General features: G+C 40.8%; 1 protein-coding gene across 1 annotated transcript; it reads right to left on the bottom strand.

The window, feature by feature from the left end:
* Window positions 1–6,064: 6,064 nt before the first annotated feature.
* On the bottom strand, window positions 6,065–8,928 carry LOC105057922 (pentatricopeptide repeat-containing protein At1g25360). Its single transcript, XM_010940644.2, has one exon. It carries the CDS (start codon window positions 8,881–8,883, stop codon window positions 6,448–6,450), a length of 2,436 nt encoding a protein of 811 aa, XP_010938946.1. The 5' UTR covers window positions 8,884–8,928; the 3' UTR covers window positions 6,065–6,447.
* Window positions 8,929–12,878: the final 3,950 nt, after the last annotated feature.

Genomic DNA, 12,878 nt, shown 5'->3' with positions numbered 1-12,878 from the left:
TTTGGCATGGAAAGAGAAGGGGGCTGTTATTGATGCTTGCGAGGGGGATGGTTGCGGTCTCCATCATCCATGGCCCACGTTTTGGGCAAATTAACGGTGGAAGGTCTGGATTTTTATTTTTTTTATTTGCAATATCTTTGTATATTTAGTCTTTAAATTATTTTGCATGTAAACCCCTAGCATCTTGTTAGTTGTTATTTATATAAATATTTTTTCTAATCATAAGGTACTAATTGAATTCTTTAGAAATCTTAGTAACCACGTAGACAACCTCTTGTTGTATGTGCGTTTCTATTTCAAACACTATGACGCAAGCTCCTTAAAATTTGAACTTATTTTTGAGCCACATCTCCCATCTCTATCAGTTTCATGATTTTATTTTTAAAATAAATATTATAATATAATTTTTTAAGTGAATGATTTATTTAACCAAATCCTCCATTTAAGGTGCCTAATTTCCACCGACTTTTATATATATCAACTTTCATCATGGAGTAGATACTCCAGTTCTGTTATATCTTAAGAGGTAGAAATGAGATAAGCGTAGAAACAAAAAAAAAAAAAGAATATAATAAATTATATATTATTCAAAATTTTAAACATATGCAAATCACGGCTACCTATATTCCTATAGAATATATTGTGAATTATTGCTACAAAACTCCAATCTGAGGTGAGTGCAATTGAGATCGGACTCTTTCCGACCCAAGGGCACGGCTTGAATCCGAGGACTGGAGCGCCGACAAAAAACTGCACAAAAAGTTTACTTTCATCAAAAAAAGTTCTCTAACATGGAAGCCTTTAATACTGAAATCAGTCAGAACTTGAGAACAGTAGACAAAAAAAATAAAGAAAGAAAGAAAGAGCAAGAATATAAATTGTTCTTTAGAGTTGAACTTATCTCGGTCCTCTTGTTACCTCTTTATATAGAGAGAGAGTTATAGGCTATTATATCTAAATCCAATAAGTCATTAGACCCTAGTTTTTTAGGTTCTTGGCCTTGATCTGATAGATCGTTAGGATAAAAAATCTGCCTACTAACCCTTAAATCAGAGTTGTTAGTCGTGGGTGTCAATAATAGATTTTGTTCATGTTTTAAAAGTTGTTAGAAGATTCTAACGAATCACCCATGTAGCTGAATAGGCTGGTGGCTTGAGATCGATACAAGATCGAGATCCTGTCTCGGATGTATCAGAGCCATTTTTGAGATTTTAGGATATTATCTTCTATTCTATTGGTTGTTGGACCTCGTTTTCTGTCTTCAATAAGATCCCAGCCACGAAATTGGTGAAAGTTAGAGCCATGGGTCAAACAGAAGGTGATGATATAAAATTGCTTTGTGTTGGCTTCTTGAATCTCTCCCTGGCATTCAAGATCGTCTTATTGAGTCATCAATGAGTCCTCAATTATGGCTCTAGAAGGGGAAGATCGGTTCGGATAATGGATAACCTTCATGACACTTGTCCCTTGCTTTTGAGTCTAAAGTGGTTTCACTATTTTAGATGAAGTAGTCGGTCTCAAGATTGATTTTCGATTATCGATCTGTCCTTCTCCTCATAGCATTTACTCTATAATATTCAGTGAAAAAAATTTTGAAACTTCATTAGTGTGCCACTTCGTAAGTCTTGCCACATTTATGAAGGATAGATGGCTCGAGATATTGCAGTATAATGATTTAAAAAAGAAGATCCAGAGATCATTTTCAGATCCATCAAGGTTTGCCACATGTCGGATGTTGATAGGCCCCATATTGTGCCTCATAGATCGACCTACGTAGCTCAATCCAAAGAGGTTTGGTGAAGAGTCGCAGGATCCGACGCCCTTAATGCTAGCCATGTGGAGAAATCTAATGGTTTAGAGATTTAATCCAGGCCGTTGGTTGATAGTATAAATAGGCATTATCTCCATTGCTTTCTCTCTATTTTGCTTTGCCAAATCTCAGCTTCATGTGCTAGCTGCTCCCTTGCAACTGGAACCACCAGATGGAAACTTTTTTGATCATTGTCATCTTCTTTGGCACTATCGTCCTTTGAGTTACCTTATTCTCTGGTTGGTTCTCTATTCTTTCTCTGTTCTTCCTTGTTTTTTATCATTTTTCCTAGTTTGGTTCCTCCTTTCCTTGTTTCCTTATTTCTTTCATGTCCTTTTCTTCTTCTTTTTATTGTCTTAGCTTTTATTGATAGTTTCTTTTTTTTTCCATGTCTTCTTATAATGGTGAGGTCAGGGGTGAAAATCCCATGGTGGCCAAGGTCCTCGATTGCCACCTCTCGGATCAGGTTCGAGGATACTCCTCAAGCCTACCAAGGATACTCTTCATGTCTTCATTATTATGCTGACATCGGCTCTTCGTCTGGGGCCTGAGCCTCTGAATCCTGAAGCACGGGCAGCCTATGAGCGGGTTCAGAGATTTTTGGGACCTGAGTAATGAAGAGATGAGCAGTACTGAGAACGATCTTAGAAGGTTTTGTACTTAGTTTTTCAATCTCTTGGCCTTCCAACTTGAAGTCCTAGTTAGGATGATCGTGTGACCGATGCTCAAGTGGGACAAGTCGCACTATATGGGAGTCCCTCTGGATAGGTCCTTGTCTTCATTTCCATCCTTTCTTTAATAATATCCTTGATTTCTATAGAATCCTTTTGACCTAGACCACTCCAAAATCTACTCAAGCAATCATGATCTTTGTCATTCTATGTAACTAGCTTCATATCACCCGTGTTGCTTGCTCCAAAGCATTATTCACTCTAAAGAAACATCTTCATGAGAAAGGATGGTGGTATTTCTCTCCCCAATAAAGTGTAAGTTCATTACCGGACTATCCTCTTTAGTTCACGACTGGAAAGACATTTCTTCTTTGTGTCCTCGAATCTATCCTAGGGATCTAGTTGGGTCTAGAGTGATCCTTGTCTGTCCTTGAACAAAGATAGGTACGTTCTTTCCGATGATGAGGCATCAAAATTGAAAGAGCTAGTGGCTGAGCAGAACCTCTATAATGTCGATATTAGTCCGATGTTGCCTTAAAGTATGATCGACGTCTTTCTTTAACTTAGAAAATTTTTCTGGTTACCGTTAGAACTTGAGCTAATCACTTTCTCTTTGGTTTTGCAATGATGAGGCCGATCCTTAAGTCCATCAAGTTGGCTTTGAAAAGAAAGTCGAGCTCCTCAGGTGGAGAGTCCTCATCAAAAAAGCTGAAGAAATTTCAATTGAGGACTCCCACCCCTGCACCCTGCACCTGCACTGTCCATGGGTACTTCAGGCATCGGTCCATTGGAGATTGAGGACAAGCCCATGGTGGCCGTGCCACTACAATCTACCCCACCAATGACTCCAAATTCGGTTCGGGCACCATCTCTGTCTGCCAGACGAACTCCATCCCCACCTTATCCAGCCTCATTATCGCTGTCTCCCATGGCGCCGAGCAGATCAACAAGGTATGAGGCAGGCCCCTCCTTGTTCGAGTCTGAGGAGGGGTTATTACTCTAGCAAGAAGAGTGCAGAGTGATGACTCCACACTTTGGAATCACCAACTTACCCGAGAGTTGGTAAAGATGACTCTACTACCAGTCGATTGATCAGAGAAGAAGGCCTATCCCTTGGATGGGGTGATAGGCAACTCATACACTGATCCCTTTAAGGTAAATATTATTTGCATGTTTCTTCATCATTAACTGAGGTCACTAACTCGTTCTTTTTCTTGTGCAAATCGCGCATGATATCACTGTCCTCAACAAGGGCCTCATTGGTTTTAACCGAATGAAGCTCTCGTTCAAAAAAAAGCTTCGGGCTTTTGAGGCCAAGGCAAAGGCTACCGAGGTGGAGAGGTAGGCAGCTAAAGAAAAAGCTTCCCAAGCTAGGTCCAAGCTCCTAGTGACTCGAAGAAGGTCAAGGCCCTAGAGGGCTTTGTGGCCATTAAGCGTGGGGCCATCGAGATGCATCGATGGAAGGTAGTTGAGCTCGAAGAAGCCCTGGAGTTCGGCAAGATAGTGGTCAAGGCTGCTGAGGATAGGGTGCAGCTTATTAAAGCTTGAGCCGAGGAGAAGAAGGCAAAGACCATTGCCAAAGCCAAACTCAAGACCATCAATGAGTTCAGGGGCTCAGAAGAATTTGAGAACGAGATCACTGAGGGCTCTTCGATGGCCTACGAGCATGGCTTCAAGGCATACAAAAGGCAGTTGACTCGAATGTTTCCCAAACTGAATCTAAGTGGTTTCCTGCTTGAAGACAGCAACAATGAAGATGAGCCCGCCCCAACCACTAAGGCCCTAGCTTTTGAGCCTACAAATGACAAGCCGGATGCAGAGCTTGCCACCAAGGATATCATCGACGGTTCTACCGAGCAAGCTGCGGATCCTACCACTAAGCCCATGCCTAAGGACCTCGACTAAACTTATACTTTTGCTTTTCTTTTTTACTAGTAATGAACTTTTTGTAACAAACCTTCTTTCAATGAAATGAAATGAATTTCTTTTCATTGTTTGCCGATGTATGTTCTCGTTGAATAATCTTAGTCTTTGGAATCGATCATTTGTCTGACCAATATAGTCATCGACTCGATCAACTGATTGAGTTGGTTACAAAGTAGAAGTCCTCGATTCAGACTTGAGTCCGAAGCCACAATATCTGAAGTCAGTCTGAAGTTGATCCTTGACAATAAATTTTGCTAAGTCGATGTCGTTGCCTTTTTCCAACCAATGTGGTTGGAAAGATCTTGACAAGATTTCATCCGAAGTCAGTAGAAAGTCAATTCATGATAGTAATATTTTATCTAGTTGTTGTCGTCGTCTTCACCCAACCACACTAGGTGTCATCAGGAAGATCTTGACGAGGCTTTTTATCCAAAGTGAATATGAATTTGATGGCAATAATTTTGCCCAGTCATTGTCGTTGTCTTCACATGTGTGGTCCAAAAGATCTCGATAAGGCTTTTTATGTAAAGTCGATACGAAATTGATTGTAGTAGTTTTGCCAAATTGTAGTCATCATCTTCATCCAACCACATATGGTATGGTCAGAAAGATCTCGATGAGAGTTTTTGTATAGGTCATACCTTGGATAGAATATCTCCTTATAATTAATACTTTGCGATCATTGATTTGAAGGTCTTAGTTGTAACTAAGATATCTCCATAAGGTCAGTACATTCCGACCTAATCATCAGGGTCCATACCAGAGTCCGAATATCTTGGATCGGATTATATCCGATCATCTTTCTCTGAGGATCAAGGTCTGACTCGATTGTCTTAGATATATTCATGCAATCTTTTCGATCGTTTCTGATGACTTTAATAATGAGCAGCTATTGCCAACATTATTTGAGTATTTCATTTAGTCATTTTAATGAGAAACCTACATCAAAGCTCAAAACAAATATTTTGACTGATACAATTAATAGACACACAATTTACTGATAGTACATTCTCAAATTCTCGATATTCCATATCCAAGGAATGGGAGTTCTATCAATGTCTTCAATTTTATAAGCTCCAGATTTGATGACTCTAGTAATTCTATAGGGCTCTTTCCAATTCGGAGCTAGTTTGCCCTGCTTTATAGGTTTAAACACCTCAGCTTGATGAAGGACGGAGACTCCTAGATGGAATATCTTCAATCTAACTCATGCATTGTAGTAGCAGCTACTCACTACTGGTACAATATCATCTTAATTCGAGCTTATTCTCTAGTTTCTTTGAGCAAGTCCAAGTTCATTCGAAGTTGACTTAGATTCTCCTGTTTGTCGTAGTGTTCCACCCTGATCGTCGGCATCCCAATCTCAACAAGGATAACCGCTTCAGCACCAAAGATAAGGTTAAATGGCGTCTCTCCAGGAGGAGTCTGAAGAGTTGTTCGATAAGCCCAGAGCATGCTGTAAAGTTCTTCAATCTAGAATGCTTTAACTTGACCGAGCCTCAACTTCAGTTCTTGTGTGAGTTGCCACCTCGGATTCTCTATTTGACTATGGATGGCCTACCTAAGTGAGCTTATGGTCGATACGAAGTTTCGAGCAGAACTCTTTAAATTTTAGATTATTGGACTGTCACCCGCAGTCAATGATGATGCCTCATAGTAGTCCGAACCGATAAATAATAGATTTTCAGATGAAATTTTGAGTTTTAGAAATTAAACATATAATCCAGAGCACATGCCACTCGGAGCAATGAAACCAGTTTTCACCAATAATTTCCACAAAAGCACTCCCCATTCTTAAAATGGTGAAACTGCTTAACACCTCTGACAATTATCACTCAATCCAGCTGCCTTTGACATGAACATGATTGCAATATGGCGATCCCCACAAATTCTCAACTTCTCAAGAACTCTAACTGTTGCCCCAGGAGGCAATTTCATAAGCCCAAATCCAAGAGCTAACTTCTCACTGGGAGTAGCTAATGCATATTCCTTTTTCTCAGGATCAACATCATGCAGAACAAACTTGGTATTAAGTGGTTTTTACCAATAATTCCCACAAGAACACTCTCCATTTTTAAAATGATGAAACCGCTTAACATCTCTGACAATTATCTCTCTATCAGCTGCCTTTGACATGAACATGATCGCAGCATGGCAATCCCCACAGATTCTCAAGTTCTTAAGAACTCTAACTGTGGCCCCAGCAGGCAATTTCATAAGCCCGTATCCAACAGCTAACTTCTCACTGTGAGTAGATAATGCATACTCCTTTTTGTCAGGATCAACATCCTGCAGAACAAACTTGGTATCAGGGACATATCCCAGCTTCCTCATCTTGACTCCAAGTATCTCGAGGAATCTGTATACTTCCTCCACCTCAGGGTGTCTTGCATCATTGACAAGGAACACATGAACCTTATTTGCAACTTCAATCCAGCTGCATCCAGGCTCCTTCTTCACCCCGCGATCTTTCATCAATTTCCTAACCCTCAAGACATCATCCCACCGCCCAACAGCAGCATAGATGTTGGATAAAAGGACATATGTTCCATCATGCTGTGGTATCATCTTAAAGAGCTGCTCCGCTGCATAAATTCCAAGATCCATGTCCCCATGCATTCTGCAGCCTGATAGAACAACCTCCCAAATACATGGGCCTGCCTCAAAGGGCATTGATTCAACTACATCCCTAGCTTCTCCAATACGCCCAGCCCTGCCTAGTAAATCTATCAACCGGGCATAATGATCTTCCCCTGGGCTAATACCATAATCGCGTTTCATGGATTCAAAGTATCGAAAGCCTTCATCTACCAAGCCCGCATGATTGCAGGCCGACAGGACTGATAGGAAAGAGATGCGATCGGGAAATATACCCTCCCCAATCATGCGGTCGAAAAGCTCAATTGCCTCTCTCCCATGTCCATGATGCCCAAGGGCCGCAACCATTGCATTCCAAGATACAGCGTCCACATTGGGCATCAGAAGGAACATGAGGTGTGCTTCCTCCAGAGCTCCACACTTTGCATACATCGTCAAAAGAGCATTTCCGGCCGAGTTGCTTGATTCATAGCCAAACTGCATGAGCTGTGCATGAAGCTGCCGCCCATGCTCCAATGCTCCAATATCACCACATGCAGCAACTGTGCTTGCATACGTATAATCACAAGGCTTGGTGCCCGCAGCCCTCATTTGACTGAACAACTTCAGACCCTCCTCAGCAAGCCCATTGTGTACAAACCCCGAGATCATCACCATCCATGCCAACTCATTCTTATGAGGCATAGCCTGAAAAATTGCAAGTGCAACATCAATGCGACCACAATTCAGATATCCTGTCAAGATGGCATTCCATGAAACGGGATCTTTTCCTTTAATATCATCAAAAATTCTTTTTGCAGCATTGATCTTTCCAAACTTCGAGTATAGGGTGACTAAAACATTCTCGACTGGCAATGCCGATTCAGGATTGAAGTCAGGTCCTGAACGAATGATGTGGGCATGAACAGCTTTTCCATGATTGAAAAGCCCGGCATTTACACAAGCACTGAGCACACTTGTGTAAGTGAACTCATCAAGTGGGATACCAATTGAATTCATCCTTCTAAACATGTTCAATGCTTCTAAAAAAAGCCCACAATGCACATATCCCGAAATCATTGCATTCCAAACCACATCAAACCTTCCTTCCATCTTGTCAAAAACTTGGCGAGCTTCATTTATATCACCTTGCCTGACATACCCGACAACCGTTGTGGTCCAAGTGAGCTCATCTCTCTCGACCATTCTATCAAACACCTCCCTCGCAATTACCGCTGTCACAGGGGAATCACACCTGAAGTATAGAGCAATTAAGGCATTTGAAACAGGGATGACGTGCTCCGTGCCGGACTTCACCACGGTGCAATGGAGCTGCCAGCAATGATCGAGTTCAAGACCAATGATGGCGGCTGCGGCGCTGAGAACTCCGGTGAAGGTGTAGTCGTCCGGCCGGAAGTCATCCCGCAGCATGTCGCGGAAGATGGCGAGGGCCGGCAGGCCGTCGCCGGCGCGGGCATAGCTGGAGATCATGGCGTTGTAGAAGACAGTATCCCGGGCAGGGAGAGGGATGCAGTCGAAGAGGCGGCGAGCGAGGGGGAGGCAGCCGGCGGCGGCGTAGGCGTTGACGAGGGAGGTGGCTGCAGCGGCCTCGGCAGGGGCGGCGTCGAAGAGGTGGCGGGCGGAGGGGAGGTCGCCAGCCTTGGCGTAGATGTCCACGAGGCGGTTGAGGATGTGGGCGCGGGGCTTGAAACCGAAGGCGAGGATGTGGGCGTGGAAGGCGCGGAGGCGGAGGAGGAGGGGGTGGATGGCGTCGACGGCGGCGGCTTTGGGGAGCGCCGCGGCGAGGAGTTGGAGGTGGGTGGCGAAGCGGTTGGCGAGTTTGTGGACATCGAAGGGTTGGAGGGAGAGGAGGGGAGCAGAGGGAGACGATGGGGGCATTCCCTCCCATCCGCGCGCGCGAATGGGCTCGCTGGATTGAAGGACAAATATAATTGACAGCTGCTAACATCAGGGAGAAGGTGCGATTTTGGTAAATTAACCATCTATTCTATTTTTTATTTAACTAGCTTAGGACCCGTGCGGTGCACCGAATATAATTTTTTTTAAAATATATTATTTTATTATTTTATTTTATTATATTTATTTTATATATATTTAAAAAAATTAAAATAATAAATAATTATATTTTATGTATAATATAAATTATAAGTTACAGATAAATTTTATGAAGACCGACGATCTTGATTCCTTCAAGCTTCTTTATAAATTTATTATTTTTTATTATTTATATCTTTAATCATTTTTAAACATTTTCAACTCTGTTTTTTCTTCTCCTTCATTTTTTTTCTCGCACATTCCCCAATTCTTCTAATAGTAGAGCCGACAATATTATCCATCGACCACCACTGCCACTAACGATAGTAGCATTTTCGAGCTCGAAATGGGACGAAAATATACAAATATAATGATAGATGGCCGTTTTATGAAATATCGATAAAAAATTTTAAAGATCTAAATTTTATTTTTTTAAAAAAAATTGTCTCTCTTGACATTAAGAAAAGGAGGCTACACTTCCAGATTTAAAGTAGCCCAAAATAGTTTGCAAGCTCTCCAACTTGATTAAAAAATAAAAAAATAACTTTTTCAATTAATGAAGATAAAATCACTATCCAATTGTTAATACTTTATTGATTAGTTATGGTTCAATCAGTATCCATCCAATCTACAAAGACTACACCATACATCGATCCCAAAATAAATGGTTAGATGTCAATCATCACTCATCAGTATTCTAGTCATCTCCCAACAGTCGGATTATCACATATCAACATTGTGGCATCATTTGCCTTTTTTTTTTTGATAAAATTATATCATTTGCTTTTGGCGCAAGTAAGAGGGCTACCATCGAAAGTCCCCTCGTTTGGTAGCAAGCTGAGTGCGTGCTCGCCTCGAAGATCGGGTTAGAAGTCTCATGATCCACTCACTCGCGGCTCCCTCCCACTTTTCCCAAAACCCACGACATCTCCCTATATCCCCTCGCCCTCCAACGCATCCCATCCGCCTCCTCCCCTTCTCCCATTATCCTCCCCACCATCGCCCCCACCACCCCGTTCTCCTCCACCACTGTGCACCCCCCACCCCCACCCCTCCGCTAGCACCGACCGCCAGTCGAGGGCACCTTCCACCCCAGACAGGTCTGCCTCATCATCGAGGATCTCATCACTAACGACGCCTCCGTCCTCTAGACCACCACCCTACTCCGCACCGAGGGCCTTGAGGTGCATGATGCCATCATTGTCATCGACCATGAGCAGGGCAACCGTGAGAATCTTGCTGCCCAGAGCATCTACCTCCACGCACTCACTACGCTGTCCAACATCCTTCGGGTGCTACACTGGCGGTAGATCCTCATGTAGGTCCGCGGTCAAGGGCAGTAGAGGAAACCACCATCGGTAGGCTTTTCCTTCAATGACAAGGTAGGGGGCTATAGCATCCTCTGAACTCTCCATTGCTAGGATCCTCGGATAGCGTCTATGCCAGCGGGCTTCTACCTCTACCGCTCTTTACCTCGCTGCATTCGACCTTTCCCTCTCCCTCGGCCATGGGGCCTCTGTCGAGATCTTCTGCGACCTCTTCCCCGATAGCAAGTCCATCGATGGTCTGTCGAGGTCTTATCCTTGCATTGTTCGTTGGCCTTTCTCCTTTTTTTCCCATTGGTCCACCACCTCGATGGCCTCTTCTCTTTTTTTTCCAAGAACACGTGGTGGCCTTTTCTCTATTTTTTGAGGACACGTGGTGAATGGAGGCTTCTCCATGAAGGAGCCTCCATTTTAATATATATAAATATATTAAAACTAAAATAACCAAATTTTTTCATGCGTTGGATCCATGACCGATATTAAAATCATAATTAAAATGGAATTTGAATATCAAAGAAGAGTTGGGATTAGATTTTCAAAAATTGAGATACTCTTATTCCCTTTTAAAATTCAAATAAAAATGGAACTCCATCCAACCAAAATGCTTGAATGAAAGCCACACATTCTTATTTCTATATTAGCTCAATTTTTTCCAACCAAACGTGCTCTTAAAAGTCACTAATTGAAGGTTATATTTGATTGAAAGTACTGATAATTGTGATTTTTTCATATGTATGGATGGTTGGCATGTGCAATCACCGTTGAAGTTATGGGTGATTGGCAGCTGTAATCACCAAAGCTATTTCAATTTTCATGATGTTATAACTCTCTTATTAAGAATCAACATTATCTCTCCCACCTTGACATAAGTTCATATCATTTTTTTTAATTATATTTTTTTTAATTGATAGATGTCTTATAGCTCATTTTTTTATTTTTTACTCCCTTGAGGGTGATTGATATAATGAGTAATTCTTTGTACATTGCATGTGGTGCAGAAAAAATACATCGTCCTACTTGATTGGGCCACATAGCTATCATTTTCTAATGTGCATTTAATACCTACAGTTCTATTTTTTCATTTGAAATTTTGAATGATGAAAATATCTCTTATCTTCTAAAAAATTATGACATCATGTGGCCATATTATAACATCCTACAGTCAAATCATGACTTTCTATTCATAATTTGTTCACAAAATGTCATAAGAAAGAGAAAGATATTTTCATCATTTAAAAATTTTATAAATTTTTAATGACGAAAATACCCTTTCTTTTTTATAACTTCTGAAAAAAATTGATTTTCTGTATGCAGGAAGTTATAATTTGACCATAGGATATCATAATATGGCCACAGGATGTTAAAAATTTTTTAGAACAGAAAGGCATTTTTGTCATTCAAAATTTTAAATAAAAAAGTACAACTATGAGCATTAAATGTGCATTAGAAAATAGTAGATACGTGTCCCAATGTGATTGGATGGTGCACTCCACATCAATCTTATTGCACCATATATAGTGCATAAAGACTTCCTCTTGATATAACTCTACCATGGGCTTCAACTCTAGTGTGCCTCGTATCAGTACTTGAACCTATCTATTGAAAAATGTTTGTTTGCATCAGTAGTATGCACTATATTTCTAATTATGGAGTAACTTGGGCAAACTCTGTTGCAGTTAATGTTTATTAAAGTTGTCAGAATCTTATTTATTGTAGAATCTTGGATATCACGGCTGCTACATATTGCTTACAAATCTTAACATATCAGTCCATTGTAGAATCTTAGATATCACAACTGCAATATATTGCTTACAAAATCTTAGCATATCAATCCATTATAAAATCTTGGATATTGCAGCTGCTATATATTACATAGCAAATCTTGGCATATCAGCCCATATCACCCTCCAATGGTTATGGGATCTGATTGTCATATTTATATTAAATCTTAGCATATCAATCCATTATAAAATCTTGGATATTGCAGCTGCTATATATTACATAGCAAATCTTGGCATATCAGCCCATATCACCCTCCAATGGGATCCGATTGTCATATTTATATTTAGTATATGTATGAAATCCTAGGATTTTGCTATTGTATTATCTTATATCAGGTCTCTACTATCTTTCTCATAATCGTGTGATTGTATCATTGTATTCTACTATATTTGGTCCCTAAAGTCAAAGGGCTCAACTTGTACATAAGGCACACTAGTGCCATGAACATGATAAGAAATTCAAATCTCTTTTTCAATCCAAATTTTTCATGGTATCAGAGCTATCTTCATAGCATAGGATACTTATCACCAGTAAAAACTTAAGAAAGCAGTACCATGCTTGGATTGTCTGAGTGATGGAGAAAGCATAGAGACACTACATTAACACTTGGATTAGAAATAACAGTAGAAGAGGCCATGATGGTTAGATGGAGAATAAAGGACCAAAGAATATAAATACTAAAAGAGGATAATAGGAGAATAAGAAAGAGGGTTGATTGATCAAGGAAAAATG

Source organism: Elaeis guineensis, chromosome 15 (genome assembly GCF_000442705.2).
Source record: "Elaeis guineensis isolate ETL-2024a chromosome 15, EG11, whole genome shotgun sequence".
NCBI lineage: Eukaryota > Viridiplantae > Streptophyta > Magnoliopsida > Arecales > Arecaceae > Elaeis > Elaeis guineensis.
This window is presented reverse-complemented; position numbering and strand designations above follow the sequence as displayed.

What these genes read in the sequence shown, in the direction of transcription:
- LOC105057922 (XM_010940644.2), bottom strand. Translation starts at nt 8,883, where the DNA reads ATGCCCCCATCGTCTCCCTCTGCTCCCCTCCTCTCCCTCCAACCCTTC.